At 37.0% G+C, this 27,336-nt stretch overlaps 3 protein-coding genes across 3 annotated transcripts; 1 reads left to right on the forward strand and 2 right to left on the reverse strand.

Annotated features, from left to right (window-relative positions):
- Positions 1–2,691: 2,691 nt before the first annotated feature.
- Positions 2,692–14,726, reverse strand: LOC145785111 (kinesin-like protein KIF3B). The gene is made up of 16 exons (XM_082596813.1): positions 14,515–14,726; positions 11,218–11,394; positions 10,675–10,869; positions 10,236–10,353; positions 9,831–9,951; positions 9,138–9,207; positions 8,433–8,542; positions 8,112–8,263; positions 7,635–7,750; positions 7,001–7,173; positions 6,041–6,265; positions 5,670–5,765; positions 4,923–5,062; positions 4,572–4,758; positions 4,193–4,284; positions 2,692–3,617 (listed from the first exon to the last, which is right to left on the reverse strand). The coding sequence occupies exons 1-16, from the start codon at positions 14,654–14,656 to the stop codon at positions 3,506–3,508; spliced, it is 2,226 nt and encodes a 741-aa protein (XP_082452939.1). The 5' UTR covers positions 14,657–14,726; the 3' UTR covers positions 2,692–3,505.
- A 2,869-nt stretch (positions 14,727–17,595) lies between these two features.
- LOC145785266 (kelch-like protein 12) lies at positions 17,596–19,246 on the reverse strand. Its single transcript, XM_082596946.1, has 2 exons — positions 18,229–19,246; positions 17,596–18,161 (listed from the first exon to the last, which is right to left on the reverse strand). Exons 1-2 carry the CDS (start codon positions 19,244–19,246, stop codon positions 17,641–17,643), a joined length of 1,539 nt encoding a protein of 512 aa, XP_082453072.1. The 3' UTR covers positions 17,596–17,640.
- A 2,923-nt stretch (positions 19,247–22,169) lies between these two features.
- Positions 22,170–27,292, forward strand: LOC145785622 (intraflagellar transport protein 70A-like). The gene has a single exon (XM_082597298.1). It carries the CDS (start codon positions 22,214–22,216, stop codon positions 24,167–24,169), a length of 1,956 nt encoding a protein of 651 aa, XP_082453424.1. The 5' UTR covers positions 22,170–22,213; the 3' UTR covers positions 24,170–27,292.
- Positions 27,293–27,336: the final 44 nt, after the last annotated feature.

Consider the following 27,336-nt stretch of genomic DNA (forward strand, 5'->3'; position numbering starts at 1 on the left):
TATCAAACGCACTTGGTCGGTTGTTACTCTTGCTAAATGTAACTCTGTTGTGTATTTTTCAGTGAAATTGATCTGACGTGTCTGACAACTTTTGGGATCTAATTTGTGTTTTGTTTGATTTCTCTGTTTTTGTTTTGTTTTTTTATGTTATGTTCATATACAATCTTGAATCTTCTCATGTTTTGGCTTGCATTTACTAACCCCCACATTGCGATTGTAACCTTATTCAACGTTTCATTATTTTCTCTAAGTGTTTTCAGTATAATTTTCATTGGTAGTATTTTTTTGTAAAATACGATACTGCCGCCGGGGTGGAAGCTGACTTGGTGACCTCATAAGGTCTTTCGCTTCCTTCCTCTCTCACTTCTATGTAATGTGCCAATGTATTTGTCGTGATAATTTGAGAAAAAAAATAAACTAGTGATTGATTAGACACATTCCTACCGTACGGTACCTAGCCTGCCGTACAAATTCAAAATTAAGCAGTCTGTTCTATACAATTCAATCACCAAAACCCAATTTACTATGTAATATTTTTTTTACACTCCTCTAAATAAACACCGATAGCCATGTCAAACGCTTTCTTTATAGGTGAAAATCTAAACTTTCACAATTGGGATAGGATAACTCATAAAAGCACGCATTTGTGATTGTTGTAATGTTGTCCTTGGTTTCTTCAATCTTGTGCAATCTTGTGTGAACCAGATTACTCAAGCATGACTGATTCGGAGAAAAATTAAAGGGTTAAATTGATTGATTCATTGTGATTGTCGGAATCAATCAATCAATCATTTTATTTTTCGTCATTAACGCGTCCGGGACGAAAAAGATACTAAGTACAAAAATCGATATAGACCTACCAGCACGTTAATGAACGGAAAAAGGTGGGAAAACCTTGAAAGGTTTAAAACGTGCCTGAATGGAAAATCATGTAGTAGCCTAGGCTATATATCAGTAGTTAGCACGGCCACAAAACCCAAAAAACAAATAGCAAAAAATAAAACAAAAACAAAGAGAAGCACACATGTAGTAATGAATGACAGCCTAATGAAAACTGTTGTGGATTAAATTTGCCAGTTCCAATATTGATGTGGATGAGCAGTCATAATAATAATCATAGGATGGAGAAAGAAAACCGGACATAAAAGAAACCCATCCTCAGGCAAAAGCCCGTTTCGATGTGGCCCAGGAGAGCAAGTGTTGAGCTCTTTCTGTGGTTAGACTGCACATCACACACGATTGAGGTTTGAGATCCAGTTTAAGTTATTGTTTCTTGTCCTGGTGGGTGATGGAATGGATGAGCTGGTAGATGATGATGTCCTGATGGTGTTGATGAAGCTCTCATTCCTTTTGCGACGTGTCGTGTTGATTATGGAGTGTTGCGTTTGCTGTTTATATCTACAAAACATAAAAGTACAGCACAAGCAATCGACATTATTGTTATTTAGGCCTAATCTTTTGTAAATTATCTTATATAGTAAATCTTTATTCTCAGACTGAGAAAGCTTCTTTTAAAGCTTCATCTTGGCAGTTTCGCACAGGCTACTGGTGTTTATCTATCTGCACTCTACAATGTTACTAAAATTTATCTCACGCATTTAGATTACCATCAATGAGAAAAGTTAAAGCGATTTTGGTTTCAAACAGGCAAAAAAATTTAATCGGCCTGAAAATAATAACGTTTAAAATATAAAATTTTGTTTTAGTTTTTATATCATCATCATCAGCCGGTCATGCCACTGCTGGCCTCCACATATGTTTCCACACCATTCTGTCTTTTGCTGTTCTCATCCAGGTGATGCCAATCTTTTCTTCTATGTCATCTCGCCATCTTCTTTTTGGTCTTCCTCTAGTTCTTCTTTTATATCTTGGTGTCCATTCTGTGGTTATCTTGGCCCATCTGTTGTCTTTCATTCTTGCTACATGTCCGCCCATTGCCACTTTAGGTTTGTTGCTGTTTCTATGACATCTTTGATACAAGAAACCACATTTTTAAAACCTCTTTAATAGTTTAATGAAATGGTTTTCAATTAGAAGGGTATTTGCGCTTGGACGGCTCTCGGAGTGGGGCTTGAGCAACGCATTTCAATGGCTGCTCTTCATTCAGCGGAACCTGGTGGCAAGAGAAAAATATAGGCCCATCAACTGTAGTGAGCTTACTGTTGTGCTTTACAATTTAGCGAACCCCAAATGATTTTAGCTTTAAGATATAGGCTATGCGTAAGCACAAAAAAAACGCATAAATTGCCCTTGTTACACTTGCAAATGTTGATTGTAGGTTAGGCCTATTTTTACAACCGACGAAATAAAAGTTCTTATTTTTTCTCTCTTTAATTTCTAGGTTTAGTGGCTGTGCATTTTTAAGATAGTGTTTTATCGATGCATATTTTAAACCTTTTGGTTTTGTTATCTTTTCCTTTTGTTGGTGCCAAACTCGTTTGTTTACTTTGTTGTTCTTTACATGTTCGCGCCAGCAATGAAAAATAAATTGAAGAATGCAACCTTTCAGGCACGAAAAACTTCAGTTGATGCTGTGATAGCAATATTCGAGCAAAACCATAGGCCTAGCCTACGGCAATTCAAATGTATCCAAAACCTGAGATAACATTGAAAATTTTTATTAAATTTCTTTCGTTAATGCAAGAGCGAGCTAGCCTAACGTAGTTATCTCAAAGAACCCTTCGTGTCTGCAGCTGTGATTAAAATGTCTCCACTCCATTTTTATTTTGTCACAAACCACCTGTAGCCTACACTACAGCCTATCAGCACTCTTCGTTTGTCAAATGTTTCTTTGGGTTACCGTTACAGCTTCAATTCTATTTAAAAAAACAAAGAAAGTTCCTTAATGCATGAGAAAGCGAACATAAATAAACAAAAAAATATATTTCACAAGAGCAGCCTCACAAAGTCGCTGAGAGGCCGATACGTTCCATATAGGCCTAATAGCTTTTAACAAGTTTAAACCTTGAGTAGCCATATAATTCAACTCGAGAAATAACCTAGGTTTACACTTGAACGGCCAAATAACTTTCGACGTCACAAATACAAAACGTCAGGCACAACTTCAACTTGCTTTGTCAGCCGTTGTCGATGTGTCCATGTTTGTGTGCAAATTAATACGCATTGGGATGTAAAAAAAAAGCATAAAATCATAACAACACAAAAGCACCTATTTAATTGCAGACGACATGAGAACCGTTTGTGAATCCAACGAGACAACTTAGCAACTAAATGAACAGTGCGCGGGTAATAATTTTCTAAACGGTAATACGATGACAAGTCGTCACAGTGGGCGAAAAAGCACAGGACAATACATTCATGCAGATAACGAAAATGCAGAGAAATTGAAAAAAAAATCTTCCAGCATGCACTTTCATATGAAACACTATGTTCCATACAATAACAACGCCTCACTTCATGCATTCTTGTTGCTAAAAAACCGAACAAATGATAGATTTGAATTTATAACTTGAACGTGGAATGATTGGGATAAAACATCAACCCTTCATTTTGGAACCAATCCTCTAGATGTTGGATACATGGAGGTCTCCTGTCCGTTGGTGGGAGGTTTACTATCATTGCGCTTGCTAGCCCTTCGAGATCGAGCTGACTTGGCCCTAATAAGGCGTGCAGAGTTAGATAACTTTACACACATTCTTATCGGCGTTTGTTGTTTTTTTCTACCACCTCCATGTGCTACCCAAACAGAACGCTTGTCTCAACTTAAAAGCGCAGCATGGCAGTTCCATTATCATCTACTGAGGTATGAAATTTAAACAGTTGCTTCAACTTTAAACCAAACTAAGAATATAGTTTCAGGAGAGATTTCGCTTTTTATTATACTTGCATAATAAGAATGTATTGTTAACACTGCGAAGAATGTGTGCACACTGCACTGTGCAGCATGTCATGATGGATAGAAAGAAGGCACGGAAAGTATGTTTAGTTGTTTAGGATGAGAGTAACAAATATAGTTGCAGTACAAAATGTCTTTAGTCAGTTCGCCTTATTCGTCAGTCACAGCTGTAGGCTATAATTCATAAGGGGGACCTGTTTACATAATTTGTCAGTAGGCCTAATTCGTCAATTTCGTCTAACTCCCTGGAGGTGAGGAATTAGACAGACCACTGTATATTGACTATATTTGTTAAAATCATATCAATATATATCGCTGTCTTATCAATATGACTACCTGGCCTTTATCTTCTTGGTGAACTTGTCAGCGCTTGCATCGAGCTGGATGTCATCCTCATCTTGCAACGCGGCGTTCAAAGCAGCTTGTACCTGTGATGTGGAAGTTTGTAAGGGGGACAACAAGATAGATACATGTCCAGACAGGTAAATCCGTCATATTTACATTGATTCAACGTCTGGAGACGTTGAATCAATGTAAATATGACGGATTTGGCTATTTGAGTAATTACATACATTTGAAATATGCAACAATATCGAACCTAGCAGCACAGAAAGAATTACTTCTTTAACATGAGAACTTTAACAGATGGTTGCAAAAGACGAAAAATGTTGACAAGTTGATTTGGCTGAAATGTTTGCTGATGTAAATTACTAACCTTTGGCGCAATTGTTGGTCCGACGTAATCGTGTGTTGTTCTGGTGGGCATGTCCAGCTCCACCAGCAATATGTTGTCGCCACGATAACGAGGATTGAACCCGACGGCGGCCGCCATCTTAGCGTATTGTGATGTCGGTCGGTGGTTCCCCCCGTGAGCACTCTGTGGCCGTTTCATCATGGTTTGACTGAAAATCGTAAAATTACATCGTATAACCGCAAAAATACATCACTTTTCATTGGAAATTCGCTCACATAAAACTTGACAACAACACAGTTGGAAACCATGAGCTTTCTTGACAGAATAAAGAACCGAGCAATTCAAAAAAGCAAGCAAACTACAATAGCAGACCTTCCAGCATTACTGAGAGCTCGTATCTCGTAGTCATCCTTGTCATCATTGTATTGGATTCGCTTCTCTAGCTTCAACTTCTCCTCCAGAGGAATAAAGTTCTCGAGGATCAAACTCTTCAACTTCAGCTCACGGGTCATCTGCATAAGAATGTCTCGGAAATTGTAATGCAATGGGCAACCGATGAGCCGTCCGAACAAAACAAGTTGTCTCACTCATAATCAGTCTATCAGGCTATACCATTGTCTGTTATTGGCTGCAGGAGTGCAGGTGCTTTGTGTGCAAAGCAAAAGTTTAGACGAATCAAGCTTAACAAACTGGTATCTATTATACTATACAATACATGTTTTCTATCAATACAATTTTGGTAGAGAGGTGATTTTTTTAACTATAGACAAATAAAACCTAACAACCACACGGCATTTAACATAATAAAATGAAAATAAACTAAAAATTACAAACGTTTTCGGCCATACTCATGTTAGCCATTTTCAAGCAACCAACTGACTGACGTTCTTCATAAATTGAAATTACACAAAAAAAATTTGTAATTGTAAACGTTTGTAATTTCTAGTTTATTTTCGTGGTATGTTAAATGCCGTGTAGTTGTTAGATTTTATTCGTCCATGGTTAAAAAAATCTACCAATAAATAGTTATGTGAAAACGGGATACACAACATCTTTGTTTAAAAAGATTCGTTTGAAAAACCGATAATGATTAAATAAGCAAGCTAGTAAACATGTTACCTCCATTTGAGCGATTTCAAGTTCCTCCTGCTCTTGGACGTGGACACGTCTTAGATCATCCAGCTCTCCTTTCACTTGTTGCAATTTGGCGTAAAGCTGAAACGATGCTTTGACGTCATCATACGAAAAACAAAGTAATAATAAGAATTCTATTGAGACTGCAGACTACAGAGTTCCCTCAAGTCTGCCACTTCTAAGCGAAATATTGCTCACAACTTTTCTATAAAAGTTTAAAGCAAGCCTGAAAACTTAATTTTGTTTTATAAGGAACTATAAACAGAAGAGAGCAAAACACTCCACGCATCCGGATGTTAAAATACATCTCAGTGGGATATTTTTGAACGCTTTCATCAGAAACACGAAGTTCGTACCTTTTTAAGTTTCTTAGTTTTACTATCCACTTCTTGACGGAGGGATGTGTAGTTTTCCTGCATGTCCAGTGTGGACTCTTCTTTCGTGAGGAGCTGTTGCTGCATCTTCCTCTCACGTTGTGTTTGCTCCATGAGCTCCCTCCGACGCTCTTCCAGCTCTCTCTCCTGCTGATTGGTGTGGTCCACGATGGTGCGTCCTCCGACCAAGAGCTTGCTTTGCATTGCCTGGAAGAGACATGTCCCTTCAAATGAAGAAGCTTCAAATAAACACATCGCCTAGCTATAGAATGCAAAGCCGAGTTGTGAGAGCCTTGGTGCGGCATTCGATAAGGCGGCGATTCGACACCGTCCAAGAGCATGTGTCAAGATACTGAAAGGCATACCGGAAGGTTGACACGGAAATTAGCTTTCTTGCCTTTCCGTTCACTTAATCTAAATCTACAACCAGCGGACGTAAGCCTGGATACAACAGAACACGCCATGTTTACGTCGTTGTTTCGTGAATTATCTCAAAACATTAAAATTGGACCGTTCGCCTGAACTATATCGTAAAACAACCAGATTGTTTGGTTCAAGTTCACAATTTTAATCAATTGTGCCTTGTGAGGATTACTCTCCGTACACTTGCCACCGTATCACGGCACACTGGCGTGCCGTGACGTAGCAATCAAAAATCGCTGATCCAGGCCGAAAACATGGAGGGGACCTGCAAGAAAGCAAAATTCGCCAACAGCGATCGGTCTACTTATCATACTACAAATCAGAAGCACAAAGTGAGTAGCAGAATCATAATGAGTAAATGCTGATTGCTGGTCTTTTTGTCAATTGCGGTTGTGGCTTGGTGCACGTAAATACCTTTTATTTGAGTAGTAAAGACAATAGAGACCCACTCTAGAATACAAACACTCTTATACTAAACCACGGAGGTTAGAACATAGCAAATACGTAAAAATGACTTACTTCGATTTTGGCAGCGAGAGAAGCCTTTGCTTCCTGCTGCTGCTTCAGTTCAACCAACTTCTTTTCCTTTTCCTTTAAGAGTTTCGCTTTCTCCTCCTCTGCCATAGTCTTGTCTTGCAAGATGCGATTCTTCTCAACTTCAAGAGCGGCTCGCTTCATTTCCGATAAGCTTCCTGAAGATGAAGATAGAAATATGACAAGACTGCCAGCTGTACAATGTTGTATTGTGGACATAAATGGTTACACAAGGTGACATTTCAAGTCCAAAGTGTTGTTGAACACACAACAACAATATTAAAAAACGTAAAAATAAAATTTTTCGGAAAATACGATTTCGGGAGAGATTCTTCGTCGTACGTCAGAGAGCAGAAGCACAAAACTTAAAAAAAAAACAGAAAATTACATAAATACATGAAAATATTACTTTTATACTGCATATAACAAAGTGCAACACTTTTAAAGAACCTTTTGCTGTAGAGTCGTAAACTTTTGACCTAACCCTATTTCTCGAAACTTATTAAGATCATTTTGAAAATCATTATAGCTTTAAAATTGCAACTCCGACTTATTCTAAAGCTGTAGTGCTCTTCAATGATGATGCCAACATTGTGTATTTAGAGAGGATTAATCATACCATCTTCATCAGTGTCTTCATCTGATGAATCACTACCATCTTCCTCCACTCCGTCTTTCCTCCTGCGACGTTTCTTTGTCCCATGTTTTCCTTTGCTTTCCAAATTAGCTTTCAGTCTGAGTTAAAGCAGAACTTGCCATCATCATGAATATTAAGTTAAGAAAATTTTTAATCTCATTTCGCCTAAAAAGCCAGTGATGTCACTAGTAGGCAATATGTTTGTTGTCCAAAATATAGTTGTCCGCAATATACTTATCAACTTTGCAGCAAACAAAACGAGAAAACTTACCAACAAAATAAAACATGCTGAATGAACTCAAAAGTTGATAAAAAATTTCGAAATTGCAATAACATAAAAAAATATTTACAGAAATAGGTTTGATATTGGGCATGGTTCGCACAAGCAATATATAAGCAAGAAAACACAAAGCAAATGAACAAGATATGAAAAAGCACATCCATTATCCAGTCACATACTTAGCTATTTCTTCCTGGAACTCTCTCAGGAGCGCATCTTTAGGATCTTCATTGATCTTTGGTTTGTTTTGTATATTTTTAGCACGGTTGGCATAACGTAAGGTGGTCATCGTTTCGTCATAATTGTAACTCGCAGGACCAATGTTCGCCACCTAAAGGAAGAGTGTTGTTTGAACAACTTCAAAAAATTCTATCATGTTGCAGCGTGTGAGAGCAGTTAAATATCTGCTACAGCTAAGCTAGTGCAAAGTATTGAAGTGTAATTCTGCTACTTAATGCATAGAACTACCGCAATGTGCAGCTTGCCTATTATCTACTCACCATTACAGTCTTCGCATTCCCGCCCAAGGAGTCTTGCAACAGTCTGGTGAGTTTAGAATCACGGTAGGGAATGTGACCTCTGCCGTCAACTAACGATGATATGACGTTTCCTGGAAGTTTAAAGTGCATTAAACTGATGTTATTTTTCAAGCAAAGTTCTCTTACAAATACAGAAATCAGATCAAGAAAATTGAAATAGCCTATTTCGGACACACTATAAGGCAAAACTCGTTGCTAAGATCATAACAGAAGGGAAGATAAATGGTAAAAGAAACAAAGGCAGACCAAGAATGATTTGGAGAAAAAACATCTCTAAATGGACGAAATTAAATTATAAAAGTGCAGTACGAACACTCGAACAGCTCATCATAGAGAACAATGGCGCATGGTACCAACCCTCAATACGTGGAAGGAACATAATGATGATAATTTTTCAAACTTCGTGATGGGTAGCAATTTTTGTTCTTCCATGTCCCTTGCAGCATCATGCATCATGAATTTTTCCGATTAAAAATGTAAATCGAAATGAAAAATACAAACAAGTAATATTATATCTAAAACGTTCCTGTGGGAGCGATTTAATATTTTTCTGTGGTCCAGGTTAGCATTTTAATTCAAAAAATGTCTAGTTGGTAAAATACATTAGATAGGCCACTCGCAACCTGAGTTTCTGAATAGCAAAGTGCGATTCTGTTGAAAACTCACCCAATGCTGAAAGCGACAAATTAATTTTGGTGGCTTCTTTTAATCTCTCTCCAGTCGCACCAGACTTTACCTGTAGATTAAATGTTTAATATATATAATACTCCAAAACAGTATGATGAGTGTTGTTACGATAAGCAATGCACTGAGTATCGAAATGTACGAAGTACCGCCAACAATAACAAAGAAATTAAACAATTCCCTACAAAATCTAACGCAAATAGTGTGCATATATTCGGAATCCGGAGAAATCCCAATTCGGTGACAGTCTTTTTCAGAAAAAAAACGATTCCGCGATTTCTTAAATCCAGCGACGGCTTTAGAGAATTTGTAGGGATCATTTGAGTAAGCGGTTTTTGTGTTTACCTTCCCATACCCATGCAAACGAGAAGGTTATTGTTTCAGTGAGGTAGATGTAAATTAGCTGATATCTTGCGGGTATAAGCTATAGCGATATCTAGCAACTTCAGTTGAGACAATTCCGCTGAGATTTCATTTGTTTAACCTCTATTATAAGCTAATTCCTTTGAATAAACAGATGCCGCTGTAAGATTTTAGAAATTTCTGAAAAAGGCTGTCTCCGAATTGGGATTTCTCCGAATCGGATTCTCCAAATAGTAACAGACGGACCGACATATATTGGCTACCAAGTTTTGCAGCAATAAATATAAATCGCCAACATGGATAATATCTGACCTGTCGTTCACTGCCAGCAAGGTCGACCAGGTTAAGCTTACCAACCCGGATGTGGTTCTTTCCGTCCATACCATCTTCACTGCATTCTATTGTGATCACAAAGATAGCATGGGACCTTGAGCTGAAAAATGTATACACAGTGTGTTAAACCTAGTTTGGTGAATTTGTTGATGCAATCTATTGTGTAGTCTGTGATACGGTTAGAAATGATTTTTAACATATCCACAGTTATTCAGTTTATAATAGATTCCTCACAAACTATTATGATGGCAACACTGCATGTCTTATTGCATGCATGTTAAAATGTGCATTTTCATGGCAAAGACAGAAATAACCATTCTCCATTCACATGTACTGCATCTCTACTTTCATCCTGATATTCACAATGACTGCATTAAATATTACCTGTGCTCATTCATGTTGGTCGCTCCAACGCTTCTGTTTTGGTTTCCAACATTCATAACATGCTCAATTTCTTTCACAGATTTGGTCACAAATGAAAGAAGGTCTTTCACATAAACGCCTGAAAGATATCAATTAATTATTGGTTCAATGTGTTATTTAGTCAATAAACTGTTGGTAAAAAATTTCATGCAAATGAAGCAACTTATTTTACGAAAAAAGATTTCACTTTGAAAGATAATGAAGGGACTTACGAAAATGGTGTCAAAATTAGAGAATTTCAAGTTTATTTTTCGCATTCAAAAGTTGATTTTTTTTGTTAAATTTCATAAAAAAAATGTTTACAAATGTCATTTGAAGAAGCTTTAAAACTTTATGGATGGATTTATATTTTTATATTTTAACTTTAACTTTTATTGATGGATTTATCTTTCAGTCTTACCGGTATCTGGCCTCTCTTTTAATTCTAATCTTTTTGTTTGATCTTTGGAAAGCAAATCACGAATCTCTTCTTGATAAATTTCAAGGTATGAGGCTCGAACAAGAAATTGCTGGTCTTTGGTACGCGCAATGTGTTTGTAAATATGTTCAAATGAACGAGGAATGGCACCTCTCAAAACAGCATCAGATCGAACTCCTAAAGGTTCAACAGTAAAATTACACTTCGATTATAATCTATTAAAAAAATATCATAATATCGTTTTGCAATTAAAAAGACCAAACACAATAAATCATGTGCACAGCAATATCAAAAAGTTTAAGCTTGGTAAAAATTGCTATTGCAAGCCAAATGGAAAAACTTTAATAAAACCATTATAATAGCTCTTTGCAAAAATATAAAATCTTCCAAAGCAGTAAAAAAACATTTAAATTATGTCCAACACCAATACCAGGTAATAGTCAACACAAAACAAAATTTAATGTCATCAAACGTAAAATCTACAAGTTTTAGATGAAACCTTTTTTTGCACAATTTTTTTTATACCTTCCATAGTAAATGTTTTCCCAGTACCAGTTTGACCATATGCAAATATTGTTCCATTGAATCCGTTCAGTACACAATCTAAAAGTGCTTGAAACGTTTCTTCAAAAATATCACTTTGTGTTGAATTCCAATCATAAATAGCGTCAAAAGTAAATGGCTTTGGAGGTTCTACGGAATCTATTACAACAACAAAAATTTAATCAATTTCTAGATTACGATTCACCATGTGATGCTATAAAAATTAAAATAAACACAACTATATAGACTAGAGCTAGTGTAGACGCCAGGACATTGTAACTTGGGGGAGAGCATGTTTGGAGGTCAACATTCTCAAGATCAATTACGCTTAATGTTAAAACAGCTAATGTTGTTGAGGTGAAGAGACAAAAACTTTATACAAACAATAAAAAATACATTACATAACGTTACTTTCTCATTTTGAAAAGATTTGAGAACCTTGTATAAATATACAACAATATAACAAGTGCAAGTTATTCTTTCCGCACAAGAAAGCAATGAAGGAGTAGGCCTAACTAACAAAGAAACAAGAAAATATTATCATCACAAAATAGACATCATGCATGTCATCACAGTGCATATAAGATTTTAGTTAGGACCAACGGCTGTGTAGTGTGTAAACTAAATCAAAATTATTTTGAGCTCTTTCAGAAGTGTTTGCTTTGTTATGACACAAGTTAAACATTATTGTGTAAAAAGTGTTCACTTAATTACATTGTTTACTGTTTGTTCTAACTCGAACTATGCCTTCATTAAGGGGGGTTGTATTTCTCTCTTAGCTTCCATGTATGTTGTAAACATACGTCCTTGTATGTGACAGGCACACTTTAAATTAATTGTGGGAATCTGGTAGTGACTAACGTTTACCAGAAGTAAAAATAGTAGCAAATAGTGTCTTTCAAATGGCCTGTCCGTCTTTTTGTGGTAATTGTGATATCTTTTTTCAAAGTAAATTGCAGCTGTCCTTTTCTGTGTTGTAACATGGTTTGCCAAAGAGTTTTTAATACTGAAAATAAGTTTTTGCACATTACAAACGATGTGCCCAAGAAGTACTGAAGCTTCAAGTATTTCAAAATGCTTCCCCAAAGACTACTAAGCAACGTTGCCACAGAAAGATGGGAAACTCGTTCTTTTCCTTGACTATACCAATGTATTTCTCAACAACTTGGCACTCAGATACCATTAAAGTCGACTTTACAAGCCTCATATGGTCAATGTCCAAAAAGACTTTGGTTTCAGGATGGAGAGCTCGTACACTGTACAGCAGCCAGAGGTGGGCACCCGCTACTTTTAAAGTAGCGCGCTACCCGCTACCGCTACTTGGACCAAAATAGCGCACGCTACCGCTACCAATTTACAAAAGTAGCGCGCTACCCGCTACCGCTACTCAGACCAAAGTAGCACGCGCTACCGCTACTTCTTCCGCTACTTTTGTCTAAAATGACACTAGGAAACACTCAAGTCCCTAGTGACGCAAAAATGAAATTGAAAACGAATGTTATCATTCGTTTACACCAGGGGTTCCCAACCTTTTATACACCGTGGCCCCCTTTGAAAAATCAATGGCCCCCCTATTTCAGCCGTAACTGTTTACAACTTTACATAGAAATCTTATAATATATTATTATTTTTGAAACAACTGGGAATTAAAGACCATTTCATGAAGATTTGGGCAAAATGTGCTAGTATTTTATTAAATTTTAATTTATTTATTTTGTTATACAGTGTTGGAGTGGATTTAGAGATAATAAATTTGAAAAATTATTATTTTTCAAATTTTTCCATGGCCTCCTTGAAAAAGGCTCATGGCCCAGTAGGGAGCCATGGCCCCCAGGTTGGGAACCCCTGGTTTACACTGTCGTTTTAACGTCGTTATAGAAAACACATTCTAAGGGAAATTTATTGTTACGCATCTTTCAAAAACACGAGCATTTCAAAATGAGAGTCACTAAGTCCTGCCCGCTTTGGCTTAAGCACATCTTTTCCAACAGAGAAAAGTCTCTCCACCGCAGCACTGGAAGGAATGGAGGTGTTGTATTTAATGAACAGATGTTTAAACTCGGTAGGCCTATTCGAAAAGCTCAAGGACTTGCTCCTGTCTGAAAAAAAGGCGTTCACAATTGCTGTTTCCTTCTGCACCGACGTTTCACGGATGGCGCCAACACACCAAAAAATTCATCCTTGGAGTCGTGACTGGTGTTGGTGTCACTCTTCTCGGTATCAACCTGGCTTGATGTAGGCTATCCCGCAACGTGATCGCAGCTCCACACCACAAAACGAGATTCCCAAAAGACCAAACTTTGCAACCAAACCGATTATAGCCTGTAGCTGCTTGACCGCGCCAGTGCTGCTAAAAAAAAGAGTATTTTTTTCACTTTAAATTAAAAAGTAGCGGGTAGGGGGAGTGCGACTGAAAAAAAGTAGCGCCTCTCCCGCTACCTTGGAAAAATAATAGCGCCGCTACTCCAACTAAAAAGTAGCGCCGCTACCGCTACTTTTACCAAAAAAGTAGCGCCGCTACAAAAGTAGCGCGCTACAAAAGTAGCGTGCTACTGCCCACCTCTAACTACTAATTCTGAATTAAGTCCCACGTTCTTGTTTTCCTGAAAATGTGGTTTACTATGCTAACAAAGTGGGTGTTTGCAGTTAACATGCAATTGTGACCCAACAAAGAGAAAGAATGTAGATCATCAAGAAATTAAGCCAAGCTAGAATAAGAGAAACAACAAACATATAACCATACAAATGCAAAAACACGCACATGCATTTTAAACAAAAAGCAATATACTGTATATTGGACAAGGTTATACCAAAGTTTTTAATGTTTGCACATGGGCAACAGAGTCACCACACAAGTTACAAAGCTGTGTCTTAAGATGCTACTAGGAATTGCTATATAATGAAGACAAGCTCTTTATGCGTTCGCTTCCTTCCTCTCTCATTTCAGTGTATAATGTGCAAGTGTATTATAGTGATATTATAAGAAAAAATAAACCAGTGATTGATTGTGCAGATACATTAACATATCTAGTAGTACCGTAGTTGGGAAGAAAAATCATAAGAAAAATTATATAAATTATAAAATAAAGCACAAACATTAAAGATCTTATAATTTGCTGGGATGTTCATTACCAGAAGCTTATTTTTATCTCAGATGCTGTAAAAAGTAAAGTTTCTGGCAGTAGTTGCTTGCACTTGTAACATTATTAAAGATTCCCATTCCTGGAAATATACAATGCTGAAAGTTAAAGAGCTAGCATTACAATTGTGTTTACTCACGTTTTGGATTTCGTATGCTAACTTGGCCAAGTTTGACATCCATTTCCACAACACTTTCATGATTTTCTTCAATTTCTTTTCGATTTAGAGGACGACATCGCACTACAACTTTAACGCACTCATTATTTTTGGACTTTGACATAATATGTCTTTACTTTTTTCCAATCTTACAATCCCTCTGATTTACCAGTACACCAAAATCAAATTTACAATACAATCTTAAACAGAGTGTACAGATCAACATAGGATAGTTAAGGACTACACTATTTTGAATTACAGAACAACTTGTTTGGTAAAATTTGATTTGTTACCATACTTAATGCACGTAGTTCCCTTTCCCACTTTATGACCAACTACAAAGTCGGAGGTTAAAGATTTATAGATAAGGGGTGGTGGCTGACTAGATGACCGCTTATGGTTTTTCACTACCATCCTGATTGCGCCATAATCTAACCAACACGTCCAACAGCTGTATAATGTATTCAATTCAGTTTCATTTTTCATTGCTGGCATGAACATGTAGAGAACGACAAAGCAAACACACGGATTTGGCACCAAAAAAAGGGAAAGATGGCAAAACCAAAAGAATTAAAATATGCAAAAGCAGTGTTTGGAAATCACTTGGCGGCTGTGCAAATGTTTAATTTTAATTTGCACAGCCACCAAACCTGGAACAGATAGAAAAAAGAAAACTTTTTATGTCAAAATAATACAAAAATAGGCCTACAATTACAGTACTTATATACAATCAACACTTGCCAGTGCAGCAAAGGAGATTTTAACCATGAGCTGAAGTTGAACAAAACAAGGCCAAAATCTCTCTTTCACAAACACTTGCAACAAGGGCAATTTAAACTTTAAAGCAGAAAAAAAAAAAAAACTAATAGTGACTAGCAGGCCTTGAAATTCGTTTTGTTAATGGCGGACAAACGTGTCCGGTCTGAGCAGCTATCTCGGCGGACAAATAAATTTTCAAAAAATCAAGGAAAAATCCATGAACCTTGCCATTTTTTGGCACAGCCTAGCGGACATGTCCGCCGTGAATTTCGAGGCCTAGACTAGTTTCCAAAACTTTTCACTTTGAAGGTTTAATGAAATGATGTCACAAAATTAAGACTCAGTAAGGTGAAAAGTTCAGTGTGACTGCATGAATTCAGCAAAAAAAAGTAAACCAAGCGTGAGATACAATTAAGTATAATTAAATACATATTATGTATCTACAATTCTACAATCTACATATATAGGCGTCGAAATAGGGTGGGCGACACCCACCCTGCCGCGAAACGAGGGTGGGCAAAATATGTTTCACCCACCCTGTTTTCATGACACTTATGAAGTGTTTGTTACAATTATTTCCGTTTTTCTTAAACGCTGGATTATCCAACCAACAGCAGCGCAACTTTTTGTTTTACGCTATGTCTCTCGCTAAGTATACGACAGAACAAAGCAATTCCGCAACAACGCTGGGTGGAAAAAAAGCGGTACTCACTGCACTGTTGTTGTTACGGCAACTGCCACAGCTGGCAATTCCTAGTGAGAGAAAGCCACGTTTGATCCTTTTTCCGAATGGTCTCACTTTCGTTATGTCACAATCAAACTTCAGTTCCCGGTCAGCATAAGCAAATGTGAATATGACATCATAATGAACATGACAATAAAATAACCGATACAAACTAAAGACGTACTGAAACAATTGCTTTTACAAATCAAAATGCGACAAATCCGAAGGCGCCACTTTAAAGATAACAGGTCACGAGTCACGCGCTTTTTAGGTCGCAAAAGAAAACATAAAAGAAGTTTGTTTAGTTTAGCAGCGCTCATAGGATCGATCGCAAGGTGCAAGAAAGAAAACATCCAACCTATTAAAGCTTAGCCTAATTGCTGCAGCGACGCTGAACGCAGTCTTTGTGAGAAAGACTAACCAGTAAACCACACTCTTCGAAATTACCGTCGGCAATTGCCGAGGTGATTGTAAGGACCACAAGATTACAAGAAAAAACTAATTGTCTTAGACAACACCAGACTAGGATGTTGATTCAATCTTACCATTGCTGGATGTTTTATTTGGGTTACTTCCTACTTTGCCGGCGCTTAGACATGTGCCCAGCTGGGAGAATCTTTTATAGAAATATCACCCTATTTGCATTGATTTCTACGTCAAATTATTGTAAGCATCTACTCCTTGTTGCGCCTCGCTTTCTGTTATCTCGTCCAGCTGATACAGCATCTGATGATACCGATTCTGACTAGTTTATCACACAGACTTTGTGTTGCTCGCAGTGTCCCAATTGTGCCGAAATTATGTTGGCTTATAAGCTTACATAAATCGAGGCAATCTTCTCGCAGGGAGCTCTTGATATGTTACCTGTACCTGGTTGAGCAATTAACGTTATTTTATGATAATTCAACGGTACTAGATGTCGAATTAATGTAAAACAAGCGTAAATTTCTTATTGGGCATTGTTGTTACGCAATAGGAACCCGCCGAGAAAATTAAATCAATTTGTGCTGACTCGAACGTTTAATCAACCCAAAATTAACTTACTTTCCTCCTCCCCGTGAGTTTTTTAACGTGAATTACCGTAACAGCGTGCGTATCGCGTTGCTCGCTTTATCACTACTTTTGGTATTATTACATTACAACAAATCAAACAATGCGTTCGTGATAGACTACTCTAGTATATTTTTCGCTTCTCGTTTTACATGTTTTAGTATAATCTTTTCCTACTAAGTGTTCACAGCAATTGCCGAGGCTATTTCAACTTTTGCCGTTTGGCCTAGGCAACGTTTTTACCGAAGTAAAATATGCTAATTTTAAAGACTGAACCATTGCGAATTTGCAAACATATACAAAACACATTCAATGAAATCTGTTTGAAAACTCTCGTCCACCCAGAATTCCTCTTTTCTAAGAAAAAATCGACGCCTATGATTACATATATACGTATGTCATATATATTAAGTAAAATGTTCTGCCATAGCTGTCTCAAAACAACAAATATTCATTAAAGCAAAATGTCAGTGGTAAAGTGCAGCTTTCTCAACCTCTGTTTTGATATCTTGGATTCTTGGTGAGTTGATAAGTTGTTTAAAAAAAAGCATTTTGATTATTCAGTCATTTATTACTCAAAGAGCAGCAACCAAATCTGCCTGTTTTAGAAGTGGAATATTCACTACTGTTTCCCAGACATTTCTTGCTGGGTCAAACGCCTCCACTACTTCAGTTCCACCTCCAGCAACATAAATCTTTCCATTTGCCACACAAGCTCCATGGCCGCTTCTAGGTACTTTCAACTTGGCAACATCATTCCATGTCTGCTTCAGAAAATCATAACATTCCACAGCATCTAGCAGCCCATTGCCATAACCTCCAATTGCATACAGCTTATTCTGGAATATGACAGATGGAAATTTATATCTTGCAACTTTCATAGGTGGCATATATTTCCACCGCCACTTTTGCACTTCAAAACATTCCATTGTTTTCAGAGGAACATTGAAATCATAACCGCCAAGGACAAAGACTGATCCTCTAGCAGCAGCTAAAGCAGGATACCACCGTGGTTCATTCATGTGAGCAATCATTTCTCTGCAATTTCTTCGTATATTGTATCGCTCTCCTGAATTTATGGCATCTCTATGATAGCCTCCAACAGTATAAATAAAAATCATCAGAAATTACAGACATTGATCCTTCTCGGGAAATTTTCGTACTTGGAAATAAGTTCCATTGTAATTTTGATCTGGTATTCAAATCAATCTTCTCTACATCTTTTCTGCTTATAAGATAGACCTTGTTGTTATGAACTACAGCTGATCCATGAGAGTGGTAGCAGAGAGAATCAGGTAACTGCGTTAGTTCTTTCTTGATGACATCAACTACCCACACAGACTTGCTGGCAAAAGTGAGAAATTTTATTCCCTGTTCTTGCTGATGGACAGATACACCACTTTGTTCGGCTTTACAGCGGGAAAGAGTTAATTCAAATAAAATCTTTGTGCATTTACAAGAATTCATGATCAACTCCTCTTTTCCAATCACATTTTGAAGAAAATAAAGCGAAATGTTTTCAAGTTCAATTTCATTGAACAGTTGTGCGAGGTGCTTTTTACGAGATGTAATGTCATGTTTTAACCAACCAATCAGCGAATAAAAAATGCATTCCTCTGAAGAAACCTGCTTTCCTTTAATTTGCAGTATTTTGTAGAAATCATCAAACTTCATCGCTTTGAACTCTTTCATTTGGACAACAGCTTCAAAATTTTTAACAATAACTGCACTTGCTTTTTCAAGTACTTTATCAATGTCATAAAGCTTCGCATATTCCAAAAATCTCAAACAATTTGATGCATCCACTTCATCGAGCAGAAACTCCACACAAAATTGCTTGAGCTGTTGTATGTCCATGTAATTTGCAGCTTCCAGCAACTCATACACATTTTCACTTGTTATTGTGACATTACAAGTGTATATGAAGTTTAACACTGTCTCCATTGTATCTTCATCCACACCTTGAACAGTTGCTTTATTTTCATATTTTTCACGCATTTCCACAGTAAACAATTTTTGGTAAAATGTTGAAAAGACTCCAAGAATACATTTGTGAGAAGCAAAATCTCGTGATCCAGCTGTCAAACTGACATCACAAAAATCTTTGGTTGACTTTCTTTCTCTGTTTAATTTGGATAAAATCTCCAACATATGGTTGCTTTTGTAATTTTTAGTTTTCATGTTCAACATCAAACCTTAAAAAATGGTTCTAATAATCTGATAATAATAACCACTAAATAATCCTGGCAGTAGGTTACTTATTCAAATAGCATTGTTTTGACGATTTCATTTACTCTACTTGTTTGTTTATATATGGCGCTGTTGAAAGAAAATAAATTGACTTGACTAGCTGCATACGGTAGCCATTTTTCGTACCAGTAGCCTACCAATCACTTAACTCATATCAACCTTCATTTCAAATGTATTGCACCATATCCTAGTTGGTAGGCTGCTTAGCTTTTTTGTTGTTGACTTCAAACGTTTGATTAAAAATAGACTAAACGCTTAAAATAGCTGCTTGATTATAATTGAAAAGTTAGTATGCATGTTGCCTAATTTTGGCACCCACTACGTGCATCTTCGAATGTCGTAAACCTTGTACAGTTTAATTGATAGCTATGAGTTGTTTTTAAAGATAAGGTCTCAGTATAACCTTAGCTTTATTACCTTTAATCTATAAATAATTATATTATAAGTTATTAGTCTCTAAACCAGGGAGTCGAACCGAACCCGAACCGGATTTTTGTAAACCGATTTTGGTGCGATTTTGTCTGAACCTTAACCAGAACTGAACTGAAAATTTGAGTTAGCTTAAACTCTAACCGAACCCGAACCGGTTGAAAAAAGCGGTTCACTCCAGCATTACGTCATTGTTCGCATTGTGGTAAGTGAAGTTGTTCATAGCATGTTGTTATCTTGGAGGCCACATTGTACAGATGAACTATAGCCTATTCCGTAACACACGATCCACCATCATCGATGCTTTGGAAAGGAATTTTTTGACCAGTGTTGGATTTCAATAACTAGGCCTAGGCCTAATTTTATCGGACCCGAACCGGAACTTATAAAACCGGTGTTGAGACTATTTTTGTCGAAACCGAGCCGTACCTGAACCACAAATCATTGTTGTTGAACCGGAGCTAAACCGGAACTCTTCTTAAGTTTCTTCGAACCCAAACCGAAACTGAACCAAATTTTGAAACAATCTTTGAACCAGAACCGGACCCAAACCGGAAAAATCAAACGGTTTGACTCCCTGCTCTAAACCCTTGACAGCCTGTTTCACCTAAAAGGAGGATCATCAGAAGGTCCTTATTCAAATAGAATTATAAATAATTATATAGTACGGTACCGTATATCTGCCACAATAGGAGCCTTTTAAAATTACAAATACAGTCTAGCTTATCTATTCTATGTCGGCTGAGAAAACCTTATAGCTAACAAGGTTAACAGCTGTAGGAGGTATTCGACATTTAAGACGCCCCACAGTCCCACTCAGCAGTCAGCACTGCACTCACACAATTTACATTCTGTCACCAGAATCAGATGACTGATCATATTGCCGCATGGTGACACTAGTTTACGTTTTCCATTTCTTGATTTGCTTCAGACGTCATTTAAATTTCTAATCCATTTATTCAAATTCTTCTTGGTATTATTCTTTATTTTGAGTTTTATTTGATGCATAAAAATGGTTGTTACTAGGATTATTATCACTTTATTTTTAAATTAACACCATCACCATGATTTTACCTCTATTTAATTGTTAATCCTAACAATCCTTTTATTCTGATTTCCTTCTAAAAAGTAACAGCTGGATTTACTGCTAACAGCAGCATCACAGGGAGATTCCAAGCAAAACAACAGAAGAAATGGGCTGTGTTAGCTGCGTGAGCAGTCAACCGGGTGATGGTGTTTCAAAATTTCTTAAGGGTATGTAGACAAATGATGCCTAGTAAAGTTGTTGAGAGAGTTGGTATCAGTCAGTGAAAAAAACGGATTTACATAAGCTAGCCTCCTTGTTTGTATCTTGTCACTATATTAAATTTTAAACCCATTGTCCAATTTTGGTTTCAAGCAATTATAACGTTCGCGTGTTGCCGTTATTACCATAATTCCTGGACCTCTGCTATGTTTAGCATCTGTTTCTTTTGGTTGTGATGGTTAGAAATAAAAAAAAACTGAACTGTCTTCGAGACTATTAATGTTTGTTCTCTTTTTTTTTTGTTTCTGACTATCTCAGCAAAAAACAGTAGTCTAAAGACCATAGCCTAGTCTACGTTGCAGTGGTCTAGAAAAGGTAGAAGCAACAATCCAAATGGTAAGACGTGCCTCAGCTGCTTAGTTGGTTAAGCTCTTGACTTTATGAACAAAGAAATGATAAAATAAGCAATGCTTTCTTGACTTTACTGTGTGTGCTTTTTAGCTACATATTTCAAGGACAGCTCTTCATTTAGTAGCACATAATAAATTGGCCTATAATAATTTTAAAACAATAGTAATTGGCAAGAACTTTAGTGAATTTCTGTGTGAATCTCGGTGACATTATAAACTTGGGAATTACGGTAGTATTTTTAAAGCCATCGAGTTTTGTGTATAAATATATTACAAAAACAAAGAAGAAAAGAAAATTAAACAATAAATACTATTAGTACCGTACTACAAAAAGTGCTCAATGCCAAACAAAAAAAAACAAAAACAAGCAGAGTGAATTACATCAAATAAAGTTATTCTTCTTTAAAAGGAAAATTATATGTTTCAGCTGAGTGGCAAAAAACCTGCAAACTTTAAAGTTTTACTTAATAGGTACGGTAATCTATCAAGCTCAACACTCACATGTATCTAACTTTCCTAGAACGTTTTTGTTCTACTTATAGCCATCATAGTTTTACAAATTAAGGCTGAGGAAACAGCAAGTACATGTCTTGGACAGCGTGTAGACTAGAGTGTAATAAAGTAAATTTAACCTTTTTCACAAGTGTGTATTTTGAAATGATAAAGTTTAATTTAAGTTGCTATGTGCAAGGTAATAAGTAACAAATGTCAGTACATTAGTTAATAACTTAATACTAGATTGATTTTTGTTGATGCTTTATCAGTTATCTGTTAGGAAAATTTCACTTTCTAAAGCTAATAAAAATATTAGAAATGAATGTGATCAAAGATGGGGAATACACCTCAACAATATACAAAAAAATTCGAGATGGACAGTATGCAAGTGCTATTGAAATTTTGCATCTTGAGTTGCAAAAGCAACCGCAACTTCGTGCAACACTGTCATTGTTGGCTTACTGCTACTACCACAGCCAGGATTTTTTAAATGCAGCTGATTATTACAACCAGCTCTCTCAACTGTGCCCTGAAGTGGATGACTATAAATTATACTATGTAATGTCCCTCTACAAAGGCGGAGACTATCAAACTGCAATGAAGGCCTCATTTGGTATTGAAAATCCAACTTATCACACCAAAGTGCAAAAAATCCAAGCAGCTATTAAGTACATGGAGGAAGATTATGCAGGAGCAAAGAGCCTTGTGGAGCAACCTTCAGAAGAAGAAGATCCTGATAATGTCATCAATATGGGATGCCTCTTATATAAAGAAAATCAATTTGATGATGCGTGTAAGAAATTTCAACAAGCTATTCAGATGGCAGGATATCGGGCAAGTTTGTCTTATAATATAGCCTTATGTTACTACAGGCAAAAGCACTATGCACCTGCATTGAAGCATATTGCTGATGTCATAGAAAGAGGTATCAGAGAGCATCCAGAACTGAGTGTTGGCATGACAACAGAAGGCATTGATGTTCGTAGTGTCGGAAATACTGTTCTTCTCAAAGAAACTGCTCTGGTGGAAGCATTTAACCTCAAAGCAGCAATTGAATATCAGTTGAAAAATTATGAAGCAGCTGGAGAAGCACTGACTGACATGCCTCCTAGATCAGAAGAAGAACTGGATCCATACACTCTACACAACATAGCATTGATGAACATGCAGACAAAGGCAACAGAAGGTTTTGAAAAGCTTCAATTTTTACTGCAGCAGCCGAGTTTTCCACCAGAGACCTTTGGAAACTTACTTTTACTCTATCTTAAGCATGATTATTTGGACCTGGCTGCTGATGTACTTGCTGAATATTCTGAATACACATACAAATATCTAACTCCCTATTTGTATGAGTTCATTGACTCAGTGATTACAAAGCAAACTGCTGCTGAAGAAGCCTTTAAAAAACTTGATGATATGGCTAGTCGTCACATTGATACTCTTAGAAAGCTAACAAAGCAAGTGCAAGAAGCTAAGGAAATGCATGATGAAGCAGCAGTGAAGAAAACTGTTAATGACTATGATGAAGCTTTAGAGCAGTATATCCCTGTATTGATGCAGCAAGCTAAGATATATTGGGATCGTGATAACCATGCTGCTGTTGAAAGAATATTTCGAAAATCAGTGGAATTTTGTAATGAACATGACACCTGGCGTTTGAATGTGGCTCATGTTTTGTTTATGCAAGACAACAAGTTTAAAGAAGCAACAGGATTTTACGAACCAATCGTTAAAAAGCATTATGATGGAATACTTGATGTTGAAGCTGTAGTTTTAGCAAATCTTTGTGTCTCTTACATCATGACCAGTCAGAATGAAGAAGCAGAAGAATTGATGAGGAAGATAGAAAAAGAAGAGGAGCAAATGTCTTATGATGATCCTGATCGAAAAGTTTTCCACCTCTGTATTGTGAACATTGTCATTGGCACTTTATATTGCGCCAAAGGAAACTTTGATTTCGGGATTTCAAGAGTTATTAAAAGTCTTGAACCATACAACAGAAAATTGGGGGTCGACACATGGTTCTATGCTAAGCGGTGTGTCTTGTCTTTGCTTGAAACTCTTGGTAGGCATATGCTGACGTTGAGAGACGCCATTCTGCATGAAGTGATTCAGTTTCTTGAACACTGTGAACTCCATGGCAAAGACATTCCTGTCTCCAATGCACAGCCTTCAATCAACGAAAGTCCGAAAGCACCGGATGGAAAACAAACTGTAGCATATGAAGCCAGACTCTTGAAAGCCTTGTTTCTGGAATACATAGGTTGGCCTTGAAATTCCTCCAGCTTATTGTTTTATTTCAACAAACTCGTAGTGTACTGTATACTGTAAAGGTTAATTCTGTATATTTTATTTAACTTCCATAGATGCACAGTAATCAATGCACAATGACAAGTTATATGCAATACTTCAAGGAATTGATCCGGTTTGTTTGTGGCTGGATAGTGGCACTTTGTCAAATATAAATTTGCATTTTGCACGTTGCCTACAATTAAACCATTCCAAACATCGACCTTTCCCGCAACTTTAATAAAAGTTGTAGCCTATATTTTGTACTTCCCCTCAGGAATGAACGGTCTGGAAGCCATTATTGCTAACCAGCGCCACGCTTATTCATTGCATCACTGTGTCTGATAAGGGAGCCGGCCTCCATGTGTTCCTGCTGTAAATAGTATTGTTTCTAGCTCTTAAAATATTGAACTGTATGACCTAAATAACTTTTTGAAAAACGAGGCTTCCATACCTAGCGAGGGTATATCTCTGTGTCTTGCTAAAATGCTTCACCGCATGTTTAAGGATGGACACAAACGTTATCTTTTATACCTTCCTATTCAGTTTTGAATTCTCAACCACCTTCATGCGCAGTCTGATTACCACAACAAAACTTAAGTTTTGTCTTTAGCAAGAATCTATCCTGATGTTTATTTGGTTGGCATTGTTCTGTGGATCTTATTACCCAGTAGCGTAAACCAATTTCAAAACTAAGTTAAATTTGAGTGTCTCTTCACAACACAGGTGGAATGAAGGCTGTGGTTTTTAAACCAGTTTGATGAATAATATTAAAATCTATAGATTTAACCCGCTTGGATTTTTTTCTTTATCCAAGTTCGTCTTTATAACTATAGCAGGTATTTGTAAGTTGTTTGGCATTAGTGCATGGCGAGAAGTGTCAATTAGGGTCTGTTTAAATGTCACATGGGGATATTAATAGAACCGTTTTATTGTGCTATATAGGTTGAAAAAATGTCATATTTGGTGTAATACGGTGGACAGGGGTGAAAATAAGCTAACAAACGGTGTCATGCGATATTTCAACAGCTTTTAATATGGCTGGTCAAAACAGAGTTTTTACAAACGAGATATTTTTGTTTGGATCAGTCCTGTTGCCTAACGGTTGGTTGTGCTTTTAGTTGAAATACTTGGGAGTAAAACTTCAACCTTGCGTAAACAATTTTGAACCCACCCACAGCCCTGTTAGGAATGCCATTCTAGTGCTCACCGTGTAGCTGTTGCCTGGTTTCACTACACAATTTTAATTCAAGAGTAAACTGCGCCTGTCTGCAATTGATGTAAGCGAAGATTTAAATGAGGCGTTATTGCTTTTAAAGCAGAGTTTTCGTATTTTTAAGAAATTTTTGTTGCTTGATTTGTGTTAGCCTATGCTCGGATTCGTATTACCGTCAGTGATGTACGCGCATACAAAAAATATTGACGCCGTCAGCGCAAACGCAAACGTTCGAAAAACTATACGCCGCATGCGTCAACGCAACTTGTAAAAAAAGTTGGCGGCGTCAGCGTTAGCGCATACTCTAGCGCATACTCATTTTGTTTGCTAGGTGCCAAACATTCACACGGTATAAACCACTCGAAACAACACACTTTTCAAGCCACTTCGCGATTTCTCGTTACAAGAAATTATCTTTTTGGCCGGAAGGCACATCTGGCATTGAAAATATAAGTTTTTGCCTTTCGAAGAAGAGCTTAAAATACTTTTCCATGTAGGGCCATGGATTTGTATTATCATGCTCCATTTCACTTGGAGATTAGTATTACCGGTACCGTAAGTTATTCCCTGAATACAATAGTGTAGTGTAAGAAACTGTAGCATATGCCTATCAAGAAAATTCTAGTATTATACTAACTGTCGCTCCTAGTAATATACTAACTGTCGCTCCCTAAAAATCCATTATAAAAAACACTCTTTTTAAAATAATTCCGTTTGAATAAGACTAATATTGCTTTTAATGCCATAATTCTCTCAGTAAGCTCCATGCTTTTTTCTGATAAGATTTTTAAAAAGTGGGTTAATGGAAGACAAAACTGCCAGACACAAGCAAGTTTAGATTCTGAACTGCACAACTCTTTGTTATTAGCATTCAGGGATAGTTAGCATTACTAGTGTTATTAGCAGTAGGCTACTCAAAAGCCTCTCACAATTGGCCCCTGGATGCATGTTTTGCTAAACTGCTCATCAAGTTACAAAACATATATAATTACATACTTACGCAACAGAATGTATAAATTGTCAAGTAAAAATTACCTTAGCTTGATAGCCTACTGTATGTAGACCTACACATTACTACGCAGTCTACGCTACATAGCCTAGCCTACAACAAGAATAATCGGCAAAGTAATGTACTACATATAACATACAGAGTACAACATCATGCAAGCAATCACGGTCGGAGACCAAATATTTGAGTTTGTTTAGATACATAGGATGCACTGCTCATTGCATGAGAAGTTTCTGATTTGCCCCAAAATGCAAGACTTAACTAATATAAATTAAAGTGCTCACAATTGCTTACAAACGCCTTCAACACTGCTTGCCTAAAAAAACTTCACACTACGAAGCCAAGTCATTGTTTACATTTTACATGGAGCGGCATTACCAACCTACCTACTTGCTTGCTTACATTACATTCCTGTTTTGACCCGTAATTTACTAAGTAATTTCTCAGTAGGACTAAGTTGTTTTAATTAATTCTTTCTTTTTTTCTGCAAGACTTCAGTCTCCACGTGGGACTCTAGCGTCAAAGGCAGTGCGATATACAAACAAACTCCAGCTGACTGAACAATAGATGACACTGTGACACAACACTAGAACAATGGGCAATTGCAAGACGTTAACATTTTGCAGTTTGACAAAAAAAATTGCAAACAACAACTAAGACATTAAAAAGTATGCGTTGACGCTATGCGCTAAAAAACCGCGAAAACTTTACGGCGCATCCTCAAGCGCAAACTATCCAAAAAAATGTGGCCGCAAGCGTTAGCGCAAACAAAAAGTCTACGCCGCATGTATGCGGCGTAGAATTTGCGGCGCATACGTACATCTCTGATTACCGTACCATGTTGGTGAAAATCTAAGTTTGTAAATAATACAACTTATCCCCAAGCCTAGTCTTATGCTGCGATATTTAGTAAAGACATGACGACCA

Source organism: Aplidium turbinatum, chromosome 16 (genome assembly GCF_918807975.1).
Source record: "Aplidium turbinatum chromosome 16, kaAplTurb1.1, whole genome shotgun sequence".
In the NCBI taxonomy this organism is placed as follows: Eukaryota; Metazoa; Chordata; class Ascidiacea; order Aplousobranchia; family Polyclinidae; genus Aplidium; species Aplidium turbinatum.